The sequence below is a fragment of the Mytilus californianus genome, unplaced genomic scaffold (genome assembly GCF_021869535.1).
Source record: "Mytilus californianus isolate M0D057914Y unplaced genomic scaffold, xbMytCali1.0.p SCAF_4, whole genome shotgun sequence".
In the NCBI taxonomy this organism is placed as follows: domain Eukaryota; kingdom Metazoa; phylum Mollusca; class Bivalvia; order Mytilida; family Mytilidae; genus Mytilus; species Mytilus californianus.
Window position 1 is genome coordinate 24,126,164 of NW_026262690.1, and position 15,421 is coordinate 24,141,584.

A 15,421-nucleotide genomic window follows, 5' to 3' on the forward strand; every position below is an offset into this window, starting at 1 on the left:
CCGAATGAGAACGTTTATTGAAAAGAAACAAATGTCTCAATTTCCGTTTCAAGAACTCGAGGACAAGGAACTCTCCGCTTTTACGTGCTCCATACAGGACGAATCCGCGAAACTACACATTAACAAGTTGAAAGTGTCTAACCGAAACTTCATCAAAGAAATCGCTGTGCTGAAGTGTGAAAATTCTAAATTGGATACTGTAGTGAAAGATAATGTAATGTTGAGTGACAGTTTGGACAAATTAAATTTGGAACGTTTAGAACATGGCCGGATAATTCAAAAGATCGAACATGAATTAGCCGAACATACAAGTCGAACTAAAAAGTTTGAAAAAGAAATAAGTGGTTATACAGATAGAAATGAACATTTGGAAAGAGTAATAGTTCAACTGAAAGAGGAAAACCTAAATTTAACGAACACCAGACAACGCTTAACAATGGAGTTCAAAAATTCTGACATGCAGTACAATCGCATCTTAAATGATATGGAAGACGAAATTCAGAGACTTAAGGAAGAGAACGTAAACAGTAGACACGAGATTCAACATCTAGATATAAAACATTCAAACCGAGATGTGCGTTCGACCCTTGCAATTTGCTCGCGTGGCAATTCGCAGCAACGTCATCGGCGAGGAGGAGGAGGATACCCACGACGATAACAAAATTCATTCGGCAAACTCGGAGACCGAGTTTAGGTGGAGTAGTGGCGAATATAACCAGGAAGATTTGGACAAATGTGAAATAGAAATAAAGCTAATTCCAACAATATATTTTAAGTGCTATAGTGACAATTTATTAATCCGTTCATCAAACCTTTTACATTTCTTTGTGTTTAATTAATTCTATTGTTAAATATATGTTTGTCGTAATGGAAATTACTCTGACGATGACAAGTTAATCCTTTGGACACTAATCCTTTGCTATAGTAACTGTTTTCTATATATGCTTTTGTATGTTATTTTGTAGTCAGTTTAGGTCTTAGGTCTGGTACTGTCCGGACCTTGCTAATAAAGTTTAAAGTATTGGTATTCCGTCTTTGAATTACTATAACACGGAAAACGCCCGGTTATATATTTTACATTATGATGTTTGATCAAAACCTGTTTACAAGGTACAAATATAGCCACTGATAATATGATAATCGGTTCAAATTCTTGATGGTGTTTTCGAAAACCTTTCAGTATAATGTAGTTTTTGTTAGGATCTTAAACAGACAAATGATCATTATTGCCCCCCCCCCCCTCCCCTTTCCTCCAATTCCTTGAATACCTAGTCCTACTTTTATGATTATAATAAAAGCAGCCCCGTTTTTGTTTAATATATCTACACATTTAATGGAGTCATGTTCCTTTCAATTGTGAAGTTGAAATGGATATATTTTTTTTTAGTATACTTATGTCAGTTGTCTCCCTCCTCGGAATATTTTAGTGTATGTATGTTAGTCCCCCTCCTCAGAATATTTTAGTATATGTATGTTTGTCCCACTCCTCAGAATATTTAAGAATATTTATGTTTGTCCAACTCCTCCGAATGTTTTAGTATATTTATGCTTGTCCCCCTACTCGGAATGTTTTAGTATATTTGTGTTAGTTCCCCTCATCATACCCCCTTTGTATATTTATTAAAAGGTCCAATATGTGCATTTTCTATGTTCGTGATGTTTTCAGTATGTACACACTTTCAGCAACCAGAAAGATTAATTACCCAAAGACAAATTACCCACAGATGGAATAACATTACCAACACTAAAACGAAATGTAGTAATTTGTGCTCGGGACGAGCACTTCGGGGAAGTAGTGGAGAATATAACCGGAAGAAAAGTGACGTTAGGAACTTTTTATTTAATTTGCAAAGTGCTTTATATGAACTCTCGTTTTGAATTGAATATTTATATGAACTCTCGTTTTGAATTGAATATTTATATGAACTCTCGTTTTGAATTGAATATTTATATGAACTCTCGTTTTGAATTGAATATATATATATATATGAACTCTCGTTTTAAATTGAATATTTCTCATTTTAGTTTTAAGTTGAATATTTCTTGTTTTAAATGTTTCTTTATTCTTAAATATAATGTTTCTTTGTTTCAAATACTCAAAGAGATTATAGATTTACTATTTTACAACTTAATCCGATGGCAGTTAAAAGTGCGAAAGATAATACATGTATCTTTCACTCGAACTACAAAAGAAGCAATTATCGCTATTTTGCTAAGTTAAGCCGGAGGACAATAATCCGTTTATGATTACATAAGATTAGACAATGATAGATATATTTCATGAGAACCTTTTATAATGTTTTTAAGATCTTAACTTGAGATTAATGAATTATTGTATATTTTGTAAACTGTTGCTTGGGCAGTCTTCCCCTAGCTTTCAAGCTGTCAAACTTGTGTTAATAAATTGGTATATATTGTATACGGTCTTGCGTTTAAAGCAGCCACAGTGTCGATTATAGACCTACAGACTTTAATGTTACCCGTACCGAAGTTTACGGGGTTATATTTTCCTGTAGCAAAGATATAGGGTTCAGATTCTACTTACTCGAAGCAAATTCCACACTAAGCTTTCTTAGACGTTATCTACGATTCTGCCCAAAAGACTACATTTCATTAGTTATATCACCAATGGAATATTGGGCAATAGTATGGGATTCATATACAACAAACAACATACACCAACTAGAAAGGATCCAACGTAGAGATTCAAGGGAATTACACATCAAGAGTTGAAGGACCGATCACCAAAATGTTTAACCGACTTAGAACTAGACAACCTGCAGCCCAGAAGAACAAGCCAGCCGCTGGTATTTCTGTACAAAGTAGTTGAGGGTTTAGTCCCAGCTATAAATTCTGAAAACTTTTTTTTAATTTTGTTTAAAGTAAAACCAAAAGGATTATTAAACCTAAATGTTTTGACGAATTTGAGTGTCAATATAGTAAACAATTCAGTAAAGAACAATTCAAAGGCACTTCATACAACACAATCTAAAACTGAACAATTAAAGAACTTAATCTTCGTTAGCTTCAAATTAGCTCTCAAACACCGTCAACATGTGCTCTGTAACGATACAGATACAGATACTACGAAATCGACAAAAGTGTGTGGTCTCAAATGCAATTAAAATTTCAGCGTTGAAATTGTCAGAATGTTCTTCTTACTGCTTAGAGCAATTTTTACTTGAAAGTGATGTCATTTTTTGTACTGACATGTTTGTGTAAATTTTGCATTGTTTTTCAAATGCTTCCAGTAGCAGCGTGAAATCATTATTTATGTCTGAAATGCAATGCGTAGCTTTCCCGCGTATCTTGGTGTCGGACTGGGAATATATTATATATAAATGGTTTATGTTTTTACTATAATAAAATTGAGAATGGAAATGGGGAATGTGTCAAAGAGACAACAACCCGACCATAGAACAGACAACAGCAGAAGGTCACCAACAGGTCTTCAATGCAGCGAGAAATTCCCGCACCCGGAGGCGTCCTTCAGCTGGCCCCTAAACAAATATATATACTATTTCAGTGATAATGAACGCCATACTAAACTCCAAATTGTACACAAGAAACTAAAATTAAAAATAATACAAGACTAACAAAGGCTAGAGGCTCCTGATTTGGGACAGGCGCAAAAATGCGGCGGGGTTAAACATGTTTATGAGATCTCAACCCTCCCCCTATACCTCTAGCCAATGTAGAAAAGTAAACGCATAACAATACGCACATTAAAATTCAGTTCAAGAGAAGTCCGAGTCTGATGTCAGAAGATGTAACCAAAGAAAATAAACAAAATGACAATAATACATAAATAACAACAGACTACTAGCAGTTAACTGACATGCCAGCTCCAGGCTTCAATTAAACTGATTGAAAGATTATGTCTTCATCATATGAATATCAGGCATAATCCTAGACTTGCTACATGTCCCTTCCTTATTATTTTTTTTTCTAATTTTGCACCTTTAACAATTTTACTGCTATAACTTGGAGATTACCATTATACTGACATCTGCAGAGGAAGCAATCAGTATACTGGAAGTTAACAGTAAACATATAAATTAGTAAGAAAGAAATAAAAGAAAGGGAATTGTAGCAAGTCTAGCACAATCCTTCCCGTTAGGGGTTTAGTATCATACCATCATAACATATATGAGAAGAACATAACCCGTGTCATGCCAACAACTGGTTTTTAAATAAATGTGTTTAGTGCCGATGAAAAGACCCTATAAGTGAATCAATATTAACGCCAAAATATGCAATCTTTAATGACCTGACAACAGTATCGTAACTATATCCCTTCTTAATAAGTCTATTTTAAGGTTTTGTTAGCTTCAGAGGTGAATACTGACATTTTTGTGCTTTATAAAGAATATTTCCATAAAAAATTGGATGTGAAATACCTGAACGTATAAGAAGTCTGCATGTTGAGCTATATTTACGAATGATGTCCTTATACCGATGATAAAATTTAGTAAATGTTTTGACTAGTTTGTGATATCGAAAACCCTGGTGTAATAATTTTTCAGTAATACATAAATTTCTCTCGTTAAAATCTAAAACATTGTTACATACACGAGCGAATCGTACAAGTTGAGATATATAAACACCGTATGATGGTGACAAGGGAACGTCACCATCTAAAAATGGATAATTAACGATAGGAAATGAAAAATCATCTCTTTTATCATATATTTTAGTATTAAGCTTTCCATTAATGATATAGATATCAAGATCGAGGAAAGGGCAGTGTTACATGAAAATTAGTAGTACTTAAATTGATGTTTAATTATTAAGATATCTATTTATTTAAAAGGATAAGGCTATTAGTCATAAATTGTACTTAAATTTCTTACGAATCATTAATTGTTAGTTCTTTTTTTTTAATATTCCAAGTCCTTAAAAGCTGGCTGCGATGTTTTGACAAAATATTTTAGTTCTAATTTATAAGTATATAAAATTTTTAATTAAAGCTGAACAGCTATCCTGGATTTGCTCCATATAAAAATGAGATATGGTATGATTGCCGATGAAACAACTCTCTACCAGAGACCAAATGACATAAGTTTAAAACAACTAAGGTTACCGTACGGCCTTCAACAATGAGCAAAACCCATACCGCATAGTCAGATATAAAGGGTCCCGAAATGACAAATGTAAAACAATTCAAACGAGAAAACTAACGACCTGATTTATGTACAAAACAATGAACGAAAAAAATATGATATACAGCAACAAACGACAACCACTGAATCACAGGCTCCTGGCCTGGGACAGACACACACATAATGTTGCGGGGTTACACTAGTTTGCTGGCACCAAGCCCGAAATGTCTTCAAAACGGCTTCTCCTTTTGTTAATGTATAATTGTTTTCCTCTTGTAGCTCATTATATATGTACGGGCCTAAGTTGTAATAAACTGTCTTGTCGTGTCTTGTCTATAATATTTTAATCGAATATGACACGGAAGTCCTTCCCTCTATATTGAAATGGTTAGAGCTCGCGCAAATATATCCCTGTGTCCACTTCAGAAATAATTCTCAATTTACTACAGAAAATATATTTCAAGAAATTTAAGAAATAAATAGAAGATGGCACATCTGTACATTTCAGACATCAATACAGGGAAGACAGAAGGGTCAAGTTTAAATAGCGTGGGGTAAATTATAATAAGAGGCCAGCTGACTTCTAGCTACAATCAACGGTGTTTGAAAGAGCATTTTTACAGTATAATCATAATTATGATTTATCAACATAAACCAGAATGGCTTATGCCATACTGATAGTATTCAAATTCATTGTTGTCAAACTTTTTAGGATGATTTTTTTAAAAAAGGCAGTACAGGGGTTTTGAGTAAAAAAAAGGCAGGATGAGCAACTTGGCAAAAAAAGGCAGGATCACAATTAATGTAAAAAAAAGTCAGGATAAACTAATAAAAAAAAGGCAGGACCGAATAGAGTGAAAAATAAAAAATGCAGGACAGATTACAACTAAAAAAAATGCAGGACAAATTTTTTATCCTAGCCCCCCCCCCAATAAAAATCAAATGGGAGCTCCCTAAAGGCCTTATTTTTCTCTCAATATCAAGTCCATTATGCGACAAAGTGAAATAAACGAATTTTGTCGAGCGCTTCGAAAGTTACGTTGGAATGTATACTCGAAAAAGGCCTCAAAAAGTAATGACCCCCTCTTTTTTCGGTGTTTATACATTCCCCCCACAGCCATTTGTCTCTGAAAAATTTCATATATACCTTAATGTTATATAAAGGTATATATGGAAAAAAACAGAGACAACTGCCTGTGATTCCCTACAAAAAAGATATTGGAAAATCTCAAAATTAGTATTTGCTGTTTATTTTTTGTAATTGACTATACAATGCTATTCTGCATGGAAAACATTTTCAAATTTCATCAGCTATGAGACGGCTAGATTTTTCAGAAAAGCTATTACTTGTTAGATATCATGGGGTTATTTTCGATGTATCAATATTCGGTGAACTCGACTCATTGATGTTCAATAAAACACAGTCATGCGTGGTCATAGCATTAACTTGCTTGTGAACATTGATTTCATTTACTTATTAAAAAATCGTTAAATTAAGTTCAGATTGTGTTTGGCATTAATGATTGTCTCAATGAAACAGAATTTCTGAATCTAAAATTTGATATTATTTGACATTGATTTTATTGACTTTCATCTCTTCTTGAATTCTAAGTATTGATGTTTCATGATATCCATATAGCATTTGCTGTAGGATTTTTATATCTTTTTTATAATTTGCTGAAAATTGTAACAAACCAAAATAGGCTAAAAAATATATCATACTTACCCGAGGCATATACAGGATAAATATACAAATACAATCCACAGAGCAAAGAATAGTACATATCTGCTCCAAGCTTCTAGTAGGACTAGTATCCGTAATTCTGTTCATGGCAATACAATAAGGTTAATGCATAATTGATCAATGACCCGTGAAATGGAAACAGGTTATACTACAACGAACGATTACTGTGAACTAAAACGAGGTATTTAATTAATGAAATTGTCTTGATTAATAATTTACCTGTTTTACTAGTGTACAATTTATTCAATCTGTTTCAACAATAGATAAGTACACAGACGAGGAAACTTTCTAGGTTTTTATAAGGAAGTTTGTTGTTGTAAAGAAAATAGATAAATTATAAAAATTTCGTTAAAGGTTTCCAGAAGGGAATGCACTTTATCCACCTGAATGCCCGCTTGTTACTTACAAAAATTCCAGAACTACAGACTATTGAGTTTAAAACAAAAGCAGCAGTGATATCTGTTACCGAGACCTGGTTTGATGAAACGATAACCAATACAGAGGCTAACCCTGGATAGACTATCCAGATTCCTCAGAAAAGACCGCAACAGATGTGGAGGTGGTGTATGTATGTATGTACATTAAAGAAAACCTTGCGTTTACACCAATAAATTTGGACGAAATAAACAATAATGATGAATTTTTGTGTATTGAATTATTATTACCAAAATCTAAACCAATTTTTGTAGGGACTTGTTATCGACCCCCTCAAAATTGTAATTTTGTTGAGAAATTTGAAAAATTCTTGTCTCAGCTAAGAGAGGACTGTGAAATTATATTACTTGGTGACCTGAACATATGTTTTAAAGATCAGAGTGGATCACTGTATAAATCTTTCAATGAGCTTTTAAAATTGTTTAATTTAAGTCAAATTATTAAAGAGCAACAATAATTACAGAATTTACAGCGTCTGTAATAGATCATATTTTATGTAATAATACTGAGAAAATCTGTAAGTCTGGTGTATTAAATATTGGTTTCAGTGATCATTGTATGATATATTGTACTAGAAAATTAGCAAAATCTGTATATAATAAGCACAATAATGTTAAAGTCAGATCTGTGAAATCATATGATAAAGATGAGTTTATAGCTAAGCTTACTAAAGCAAAATGGGAAAAGTGTTTCAGTGCCTCAGACATAAACGAGGCCTCGTCATTTTTTAAAGAAATTTTTATGGATATTCTTGACAGGGTTACACTCTTAAAGAAATTTGTATTAAACAAAGAACAGAACCATGGATGTCAGCAGAAATTTTGATAAATATTCAGTTAAGACACAAAATTTTTATCTGATTTTTAAGATTTCTAAAAATCCTGAAGATTATAAGAAGTTTAGTAAACTCAGAAATCATGTAAAGAGATCATGTAAAAGTGCAAAATCTGACAACTATAGTAGTGAAATTGAAGAAAATAGAAATAATCCAAAACAACTTTGGAATAGTTTTAAACATTTGAGATATCAAAAGAATCCTAAATCAAATCCAAATTTAGTTCTAAATATTGATGGGCAAAACTGTCATGATAGAAAAAAAATATCAAATAGTTTTAACATTTTCTTTACAACTATAGCTGCAAAATTGGTAGAAAAACTACCAAGCGCAAAGGGTTTGTATAGTGCCACTACAAATATTGTAAAATCTTTCTATGTTCAGAGAAGGGAATCAGATATCATTTTTAATCTAAAACATATAACAGAGGATTTTGTTTATAAAGAACTATGTAGTTTAAATAAGTAAGAGCATGGGCCTGGTGGTATTCCAGTAAGGTTTCTTAAGGATGCAGCCCCAATTTTGAAAATTCCCATTACTTTCTTGATAAATTTATCTATCTCTGAAGGTACGGTACCTGACGATCTGAAAATGGCTAAGGTCAAGCCCCTATTTAAGAAAAATGACAGACTCAAGCCTGAAAATTACAGGCCGGTTAACATTTTAAGTATTGTTTCTAAAATTCTAGAAAAAGCTGCATATAAACAACTTGAAAAATTCTTGATTTCAAATAATTTATTATTTGAGTTTCAATCAGGATTTGAAAGTTCTTATTCAACTGATTCTTGTTTCATTCACTTAATAGATCACATTAAAACTCAAACAGCCAAAGGCATGGTCCTATTAGACCTACAGAAGGCGTTTGACACAGTAGATCATAAGATATTATGTGACAAATTAGAAGTTATTGGGGTAAGATCTTTACCTTGGTTTGAGTCCTATTTGACAAACAGAAAACAGGTTGTAAGTGCAGTCAGGATTCTACTTCGTCAAAATTGTCTCCCCATTACGCCACCTAATTTTTATAATCGTAAAAACGGAAGCCATTGTAGTGATGACGCGCTGTCAATTTAGCTCTTGAAAACCAACAAATATATACACATAGCATAATTACGATCCTTATATGCAAGTTGTATTTTAAAAGATAAATGTATCTACTAGCTATTTAGCATCATTTAATGTACTTTTATGCATCTGATCAACCAAAAACTATTATCTGATCGGTTGTCAGGGGGAATTTTCGAAAGTACAAAAATATTTAAAAAAATTCTAATTAAATATTTTGTGGAAGGGCGGACTAAAAATTTTCAGAAGTTGAAGACTAATTATCCTAGATAACACACACAAAAAAATGATTTTTTTTGAAGATATGCATTTTTAAGATCCAACTTGAAAGTCTGTCGTCAAGCACTTTTAGTAAAAATTTGTTATTCGAACACACATATTCTGCTGTTATGACTCACTAGAAAGATATTTCACCTAACCCATATATTTTATATTTTAGTACTGTAAATTTTTAATGTTATTATATCAACCTTGAGCCTAAAAATACAAAAGTAATAGAATTTGAAGCGAGGTGATGTGTGAAATATTTTTTCTTTTACACGTTTTCAAGTCATAATAGTCAACTCTAACACGCCTAAACAAAAAAGGTGTACTCGACTTTCTCTTTTTGAGGAAATTATTGCCCATTTTCGGGATTTTTTTTCCAAAAAACTGTCGCCGGGGGCAGAGATGTAAATTATTGCTTTAAAAGGGTCAATCTGTTATCTTTCTTTGGAATTTTTTTCGGAGGAATTCATGCTTATGCACAGAAAAGATCCAACTGTATTTGCACCTACCACAATCGACTGTTTTGTGAAAATTTGTCTATTATTGAAAAGTTTACAAATATCTCGAAGCTCCATACTATAATTCATGTAAAAACACGTATGTAAGATGCATAAAATCCTAAATTATGCACCTTTATTAAGTTTTTAAAGCCCATAGAAACAGATGTAAACAATTAAAATATACCAATTTTGCTTTTTTACCTTCTCTAACAAAGAGTTTCATTTCTTTTGTTTAATTTCAACTGGGTTTCCGCCTGAAGTGTAAATGGGGTATCTTCAGAAGTGTGTAATATTACATGTGGTGTCTCTCAAGGCAGCTTACTTGGTCCACTATTGTTTTTGATCTATGTCAATGATGTTCAAACTAGCATTGACTCAGATTGTAAAGTTTTGATATATGCAGATGATACTGCAATTTTATTTTCCCATATAGACCCTGGGGTCCTCACGCATAAATTATCCAGAATTCTGGAGTCATGCCTTGAGTGGTTAACTGACAATAAATTGTCCCTACATTTGGGAAAGAGGGAGAGTATAATTTTTGGTCCTGGTCGAAAACTTCGGTCTCTAGTACCGGGTGTTTTTGCTATCAACTGTAATGGTATTAATATTGAATCCAAAAATTTTGTAAAATATTTGGGAATAATAATTGATCAGTTTCTGACTGGTGATTTTATTGTCAATTCTATAGTGAAAAAAGTCAACCAAAGGCTTATGAAGGTATATCAAAACAAATGAAGAATAAACTTCAAGTGGCACAAAATTAGATTGTGAGATTTATTCTGCAATTACATCCTAGAAAGAGTATGACATATGTTGAATTTGAGAAATTGGGTTTTTTAAATATTACTAATAGAGTCAAACAACTGAGACTCACTCATGTTTTCAATATTTTTAACAATATATACACAAATTATTTGCATACTAATTTTGTTAGAAATGAAACATCTTTCAATACTAGATCTAGTAACAAATATTTTTATATACCTGGAATTAAAGGGTGTGAATCTACCACTTTTTTTAATGGAATAAACGATTGGAACTCGCTACCAGAAATAGTTCAAAGCTGCTCAAAGAAATATAATTTTAAAGTACAAGTAAAAACAATTTTGATGGACAAATTTAAATCCATCATTAACAGTGAATTTTTTTTTATTAATTTTAACGAGGCTTTGAGCCTTTATCTGTGATAATTTTAAATGATTTTTGTTTGTTATATGTGTCAACCTTGGTGTGAACTGGTAGTCTCTTCTTAAAACGACCCCACTGGAAATAAGTTTCATTAACTTTTGTGGGTCATCCTAAGGTATAAGGCTGCGGTGAAAATCTAGTCTATTTAATTTCATTACTACAATCTAGTCAAATATCAAAATATCATGACAATTGCCATAATTTTATTTTTTAAAGTATAATATTTGTAAATCTTTTTAGTGTCTGTAACTGTCTAGTGCTATATCTGTATGTCATTTTAATTTATTGGGTCTGTCAAATCCATGCCTTTTATCTTGAATAAATATATCATAAAACCCAAAATATCCTTTCCTTGATATCATTTACCTTAAACTTAATTATGCAGGTGTACAAGGAAACATACCATAACTTAATACTACTTACTTTTTCATACAGCGTGCATATTAAAATAGATGACTAAATGTATTAGTTTCGTGTCTATGTCAGATTGACTTATTCCTACAGTGTCAAATATTAGTAAGATGGGATGGGATGTACCCGATTGTGTTTCACAAATTAAAGGCTTATATTTTATGTTTTGTGAAGCATAATCCCGATTTATTGACAAATGTATAATTTCTCACAATGTTTGTTTGTTTGTTGGTGTTTAACTCCATTTTCGGCGGCATTGACTTTATCATGGCGGTCTGTTCTTATTGAGAGTACCCGGAAATGAAAACTTGCAATCCTTGTCAATTATAACCTGAGAGTTGACAGGCTAGTGATCACTTTAGATGAACGAATTAGACCACACCGAGGCCCCAAGAAACAATCAGCAGGTTCACTATTCTTCTTGTTTCCTTTATCAGTTTTCTAGCTCTCCGAAAGGTATCATTTCCTTAATCTGTTAGAATTTCTAACTCTCCGAAAAGTTTGTTGTATACATTCATAATGGTAAAATTGTATATCTTTGTGATTTTAGTCCATATAGTGATCTATTTAAGCAAATATTAACATATTATTATTGAATATTTAAGAAAAGTTATGGTTTCAATGTGTTGAGACTTTAGAAATAAAAAAAATAGATAAAAACTGGCTTGTACATGTTATATGAAAATACCGTACTTACGTGTCCATTTTGTTGTGGGAATGTATACATATCCTACTACGTCCGGTCTGTGTTTTTGTTAGATGTTTTTTTCTACTTTGTATCGATCTGATGAGTTAAGCCCTTTCAACTAATTTTTATAGTTTGTTCTTAAGTTGTACTGTCACACCACTGTCACAGGTTAGGGGGAGGGTTAGGCGCCAGCAAACTAGTTTAACCCCACCACACCACATTGTATATGTGCCTTTTCTAAGATCATTGGTTTGTACATAAATCAGGCTGTTAGTTTCTCGTTTCAATTGTTTTACATTTGTCATTTCGGGGCCTTTTTGTAGCTGACTATGCGGTTGCTCATTGTTGAAGGTCGTACGGTGACCTACAGTTGTTAACTTCTATGTCATTTGGTCAATGGTGGAGAGTTGACTCATTTGCAATCATACCACATTTTCTTATTTTTATATATTTTGCATCTTGGTAAGCAATGATGGAGGTCTATGCGCACGTAAGACTATTTGAACCCCAACGCATTTTGTGCCTGTTCGTTGTCAGGGTATCTCGACTTTGTATTGTTCGTTGCTGTGTATTTTTGTTTGTACGTCTATTTTCTAGGATGACTCGGGTGTTGGTGGTTGATGTGGCATGTTGAACTGTCAAATATCCATATTGTGATAATTCCTGTTATCCTATTTATGTAACTACTATAACGCCACACACGTGATAAGAAAAAATACAATTTTCAAATTTTGGTGAACTTTAACATCGAAGGACGTCGAACAGCAAAATGAAGTTATTTCCATACGAAAGCCTTTCTACAAACATTATGTTGGTACTGGTTAAGGATGACTTTTTGGTGCCTTTTTTTGTTTTAGGATGGATACTCAAAATTTGCCAACATCTGTCAAAATTGCGGTTTTGGACTGTACATTGTCAGCCGTTTATAATTTGGTGATCTATTTAAAGAATTATCCGTAATTGTGTTAGAACCTTAAAGTAGTACACATTGAGCTATGCTACTGCGTGTTTAAGTAAAGATGAAAAGACTTTTTTTTGAAAATGACCCTGCTGTGAAATAAATACAGTAGAAATTGGTACTACCTCTTTCACAGAAACTACACAAATCTGTGATCAGCACCAACTTCTTTCAAGTGCAGAAAAAAGAACCCCAACTTGAAACAAAGACAAGAACTGGCGATTTCCCGACTTGTGACCGGAGTTCATAGGTCATGTTAAGGTGGCTGGGGTGTCTTCCTCCATCTTGGATTTTGAAGCAGTAGATAACAATTGGTCTAGATCTTTAATGAAATGTGCAAATTTTGAGAGTAGTATGTTATTCATGTGTAAGACTTTTCATGTTAATATAGAAAATTATGTGTTTTATCATAATTACGTCTGTATTTTCTAAAAAAAACACAATATTTTAGTTTGATTCATTTTTTTCAACTTTGCCACGTAAGGGGAGATAACTCAGATAGTAGGAACTCAGACAAAGTAATTTTTATAGTAGAAATTGTAAATTTACCTTTTTTTAAATGTAGCAAGAAAACAGGTCCGGTGACCCCATTTTTTCTTTTTCTTATCTAAAAGCAATGTTATAAGAGCTATCTTCTCACATTTTATCTTAAAATTCTATGGTGTAGTTTTCTTTTTATCACACAAAATTGGAATTTTCATGCACAAATCTATACAAAATCTGACAATTTTGCACAACCTGTAGCGCGAAAAAAGTCCGGTGACCCATACTTTTTATTATATTTTGGAAAAAAGCATGATAAAAACTACATTTTGACAAATTATTAAAAAATTCTATGGATTTTAATGGACCCCCCCGGGGATCCACCTTAATTAGACATTGCGGAAAAGACAAAGAAACATAATCATTCAACTACCTTTTCAGCGACAATGTTTTGCAAATTGTATTCTTTCCATAAAGAGACAACATTTCCTGGTGATTTTGGGGTTGTTTTACACAGCACTACGATTTTCAGTGGCAAAAAAAAAGAGTTCGAGTCCAGTTATATTGGACAGACTGCTGACAGATGCCTATTCACAGGCGCGATCCCACTACTGATCGACACGGGGACTTTTGCCTGCTGCGTTTCCGCCCTTGGCATGTACGTCCCTCCTAAGACAACCTGGTCATACTGAGCTCCCTCGGTGTGCCCATATTGATACCGATATTAATGCGGACGCCCGCTCAACATAGATCACCTGAAAGCAGGGACTCCTGCCCTCACACCGACTCCGGTCGCCAGGTAGCTAGATCACAGGGGCACGCCACAACTCCCAACCGATAAACATGTGGAAATGATCACTATTTATAAATATTTTAGGTACCAATACATAAACCATACTTGTATAAACTACATGTATCTATTTCAAAATCATTATTTAGAACATGCTACTTATAGTGACAGTGGCAGTGTGTCCATATGGTTACGAGAACGAATAAAACTGAAGAAATTCAATATCCTTATCATTACAGTGTTATTCTGGGTTTCAATGCTGCTGTTAAAGTCATTGTGATATAAAACAAATACAATTTTCAAATTTTGGTGAAATTTAACATCGAAGGACGTCGCTCAGCAAAATGAAGGTATTTGCATACGAAAGCCTTTCTCCAAACATTATGTTGGTGTTGGTTTAGGATTACCTTTTCACAGCATGATAATTGTAACAAAGAGTGCACACGCTGAAATGTCTCGACTGTTTTATTGAAAGTCTGTAACATGTAGGTTTTACTACAAGTATCACATTAACTTAACATTATCAATGTTGTATGAAAATGAGGTCATGGTCAGATGAACCATGCCAGAAAGACATGTACACCTTACAATCATTCCATACACTAAATATACTGGTCATATTGCTAATAGTACCTGAGAAACAGATCAAACCACAAAATCTTAACATTGACCAATGAACCATGAAAATGAGGTCAAGGTCATTTAAACTCTGCCAGACAGACATGTACACCTTACAATCATTCCGTACACCAAATGTAGTTGACCTATTACTTAGAGTATCTGATAAACTGAAAAAATTACGAAAACTTATCATTGGCCAATGAACAATTAAAATGAGGTAAAGGTCATATGAACCCTGCCAGACAGAAATGTACACCTCATAATTGTTCAATACCCTTAATTGCTTATAATATCTTAAAAATGGACCAAACCACAAAAACTTATCTTTGAC

General features: G+C 33.1%; 1 protein-coding gene across 7 annotated transcripts in view; it reads right to left on the minus strand.

The window, feature by feature from the left end:
• The window catches only part of LOC127737748 (mucin-5AC-like), a 40,184-nt gene that overhangs the window by 8,794 nt on the left and 15,969 nt on the right, over positions 1–15,421 (minus strand). The window contains exons 1-2 of one of the 7 annotated variants that reach the window (XM_052248637.1): positions 13,322–13,705; positions 6,829–6,925 (exon numbers count right to left, since the gene is read on the minus strand). The exons of 5 other annotated variants lie outside the window; for them this stretch is intronic. In XM_052248637.1, the coding sequence (XP_052104597.1) occupies positions 6,829–6,886 (58 nt within the window). In that variant the 5' untranslated portion in view covers positions 6,887–6,925; positions 13,322–13,705. Of the gene's footprint in view, positions 1–6,828; positions 8,152–13,321; positions 13,706–15,421 lie in introns of those variants that run through there. One more of the 7 variants, XM_052248644.1, reaches the window with a different exon arrangement.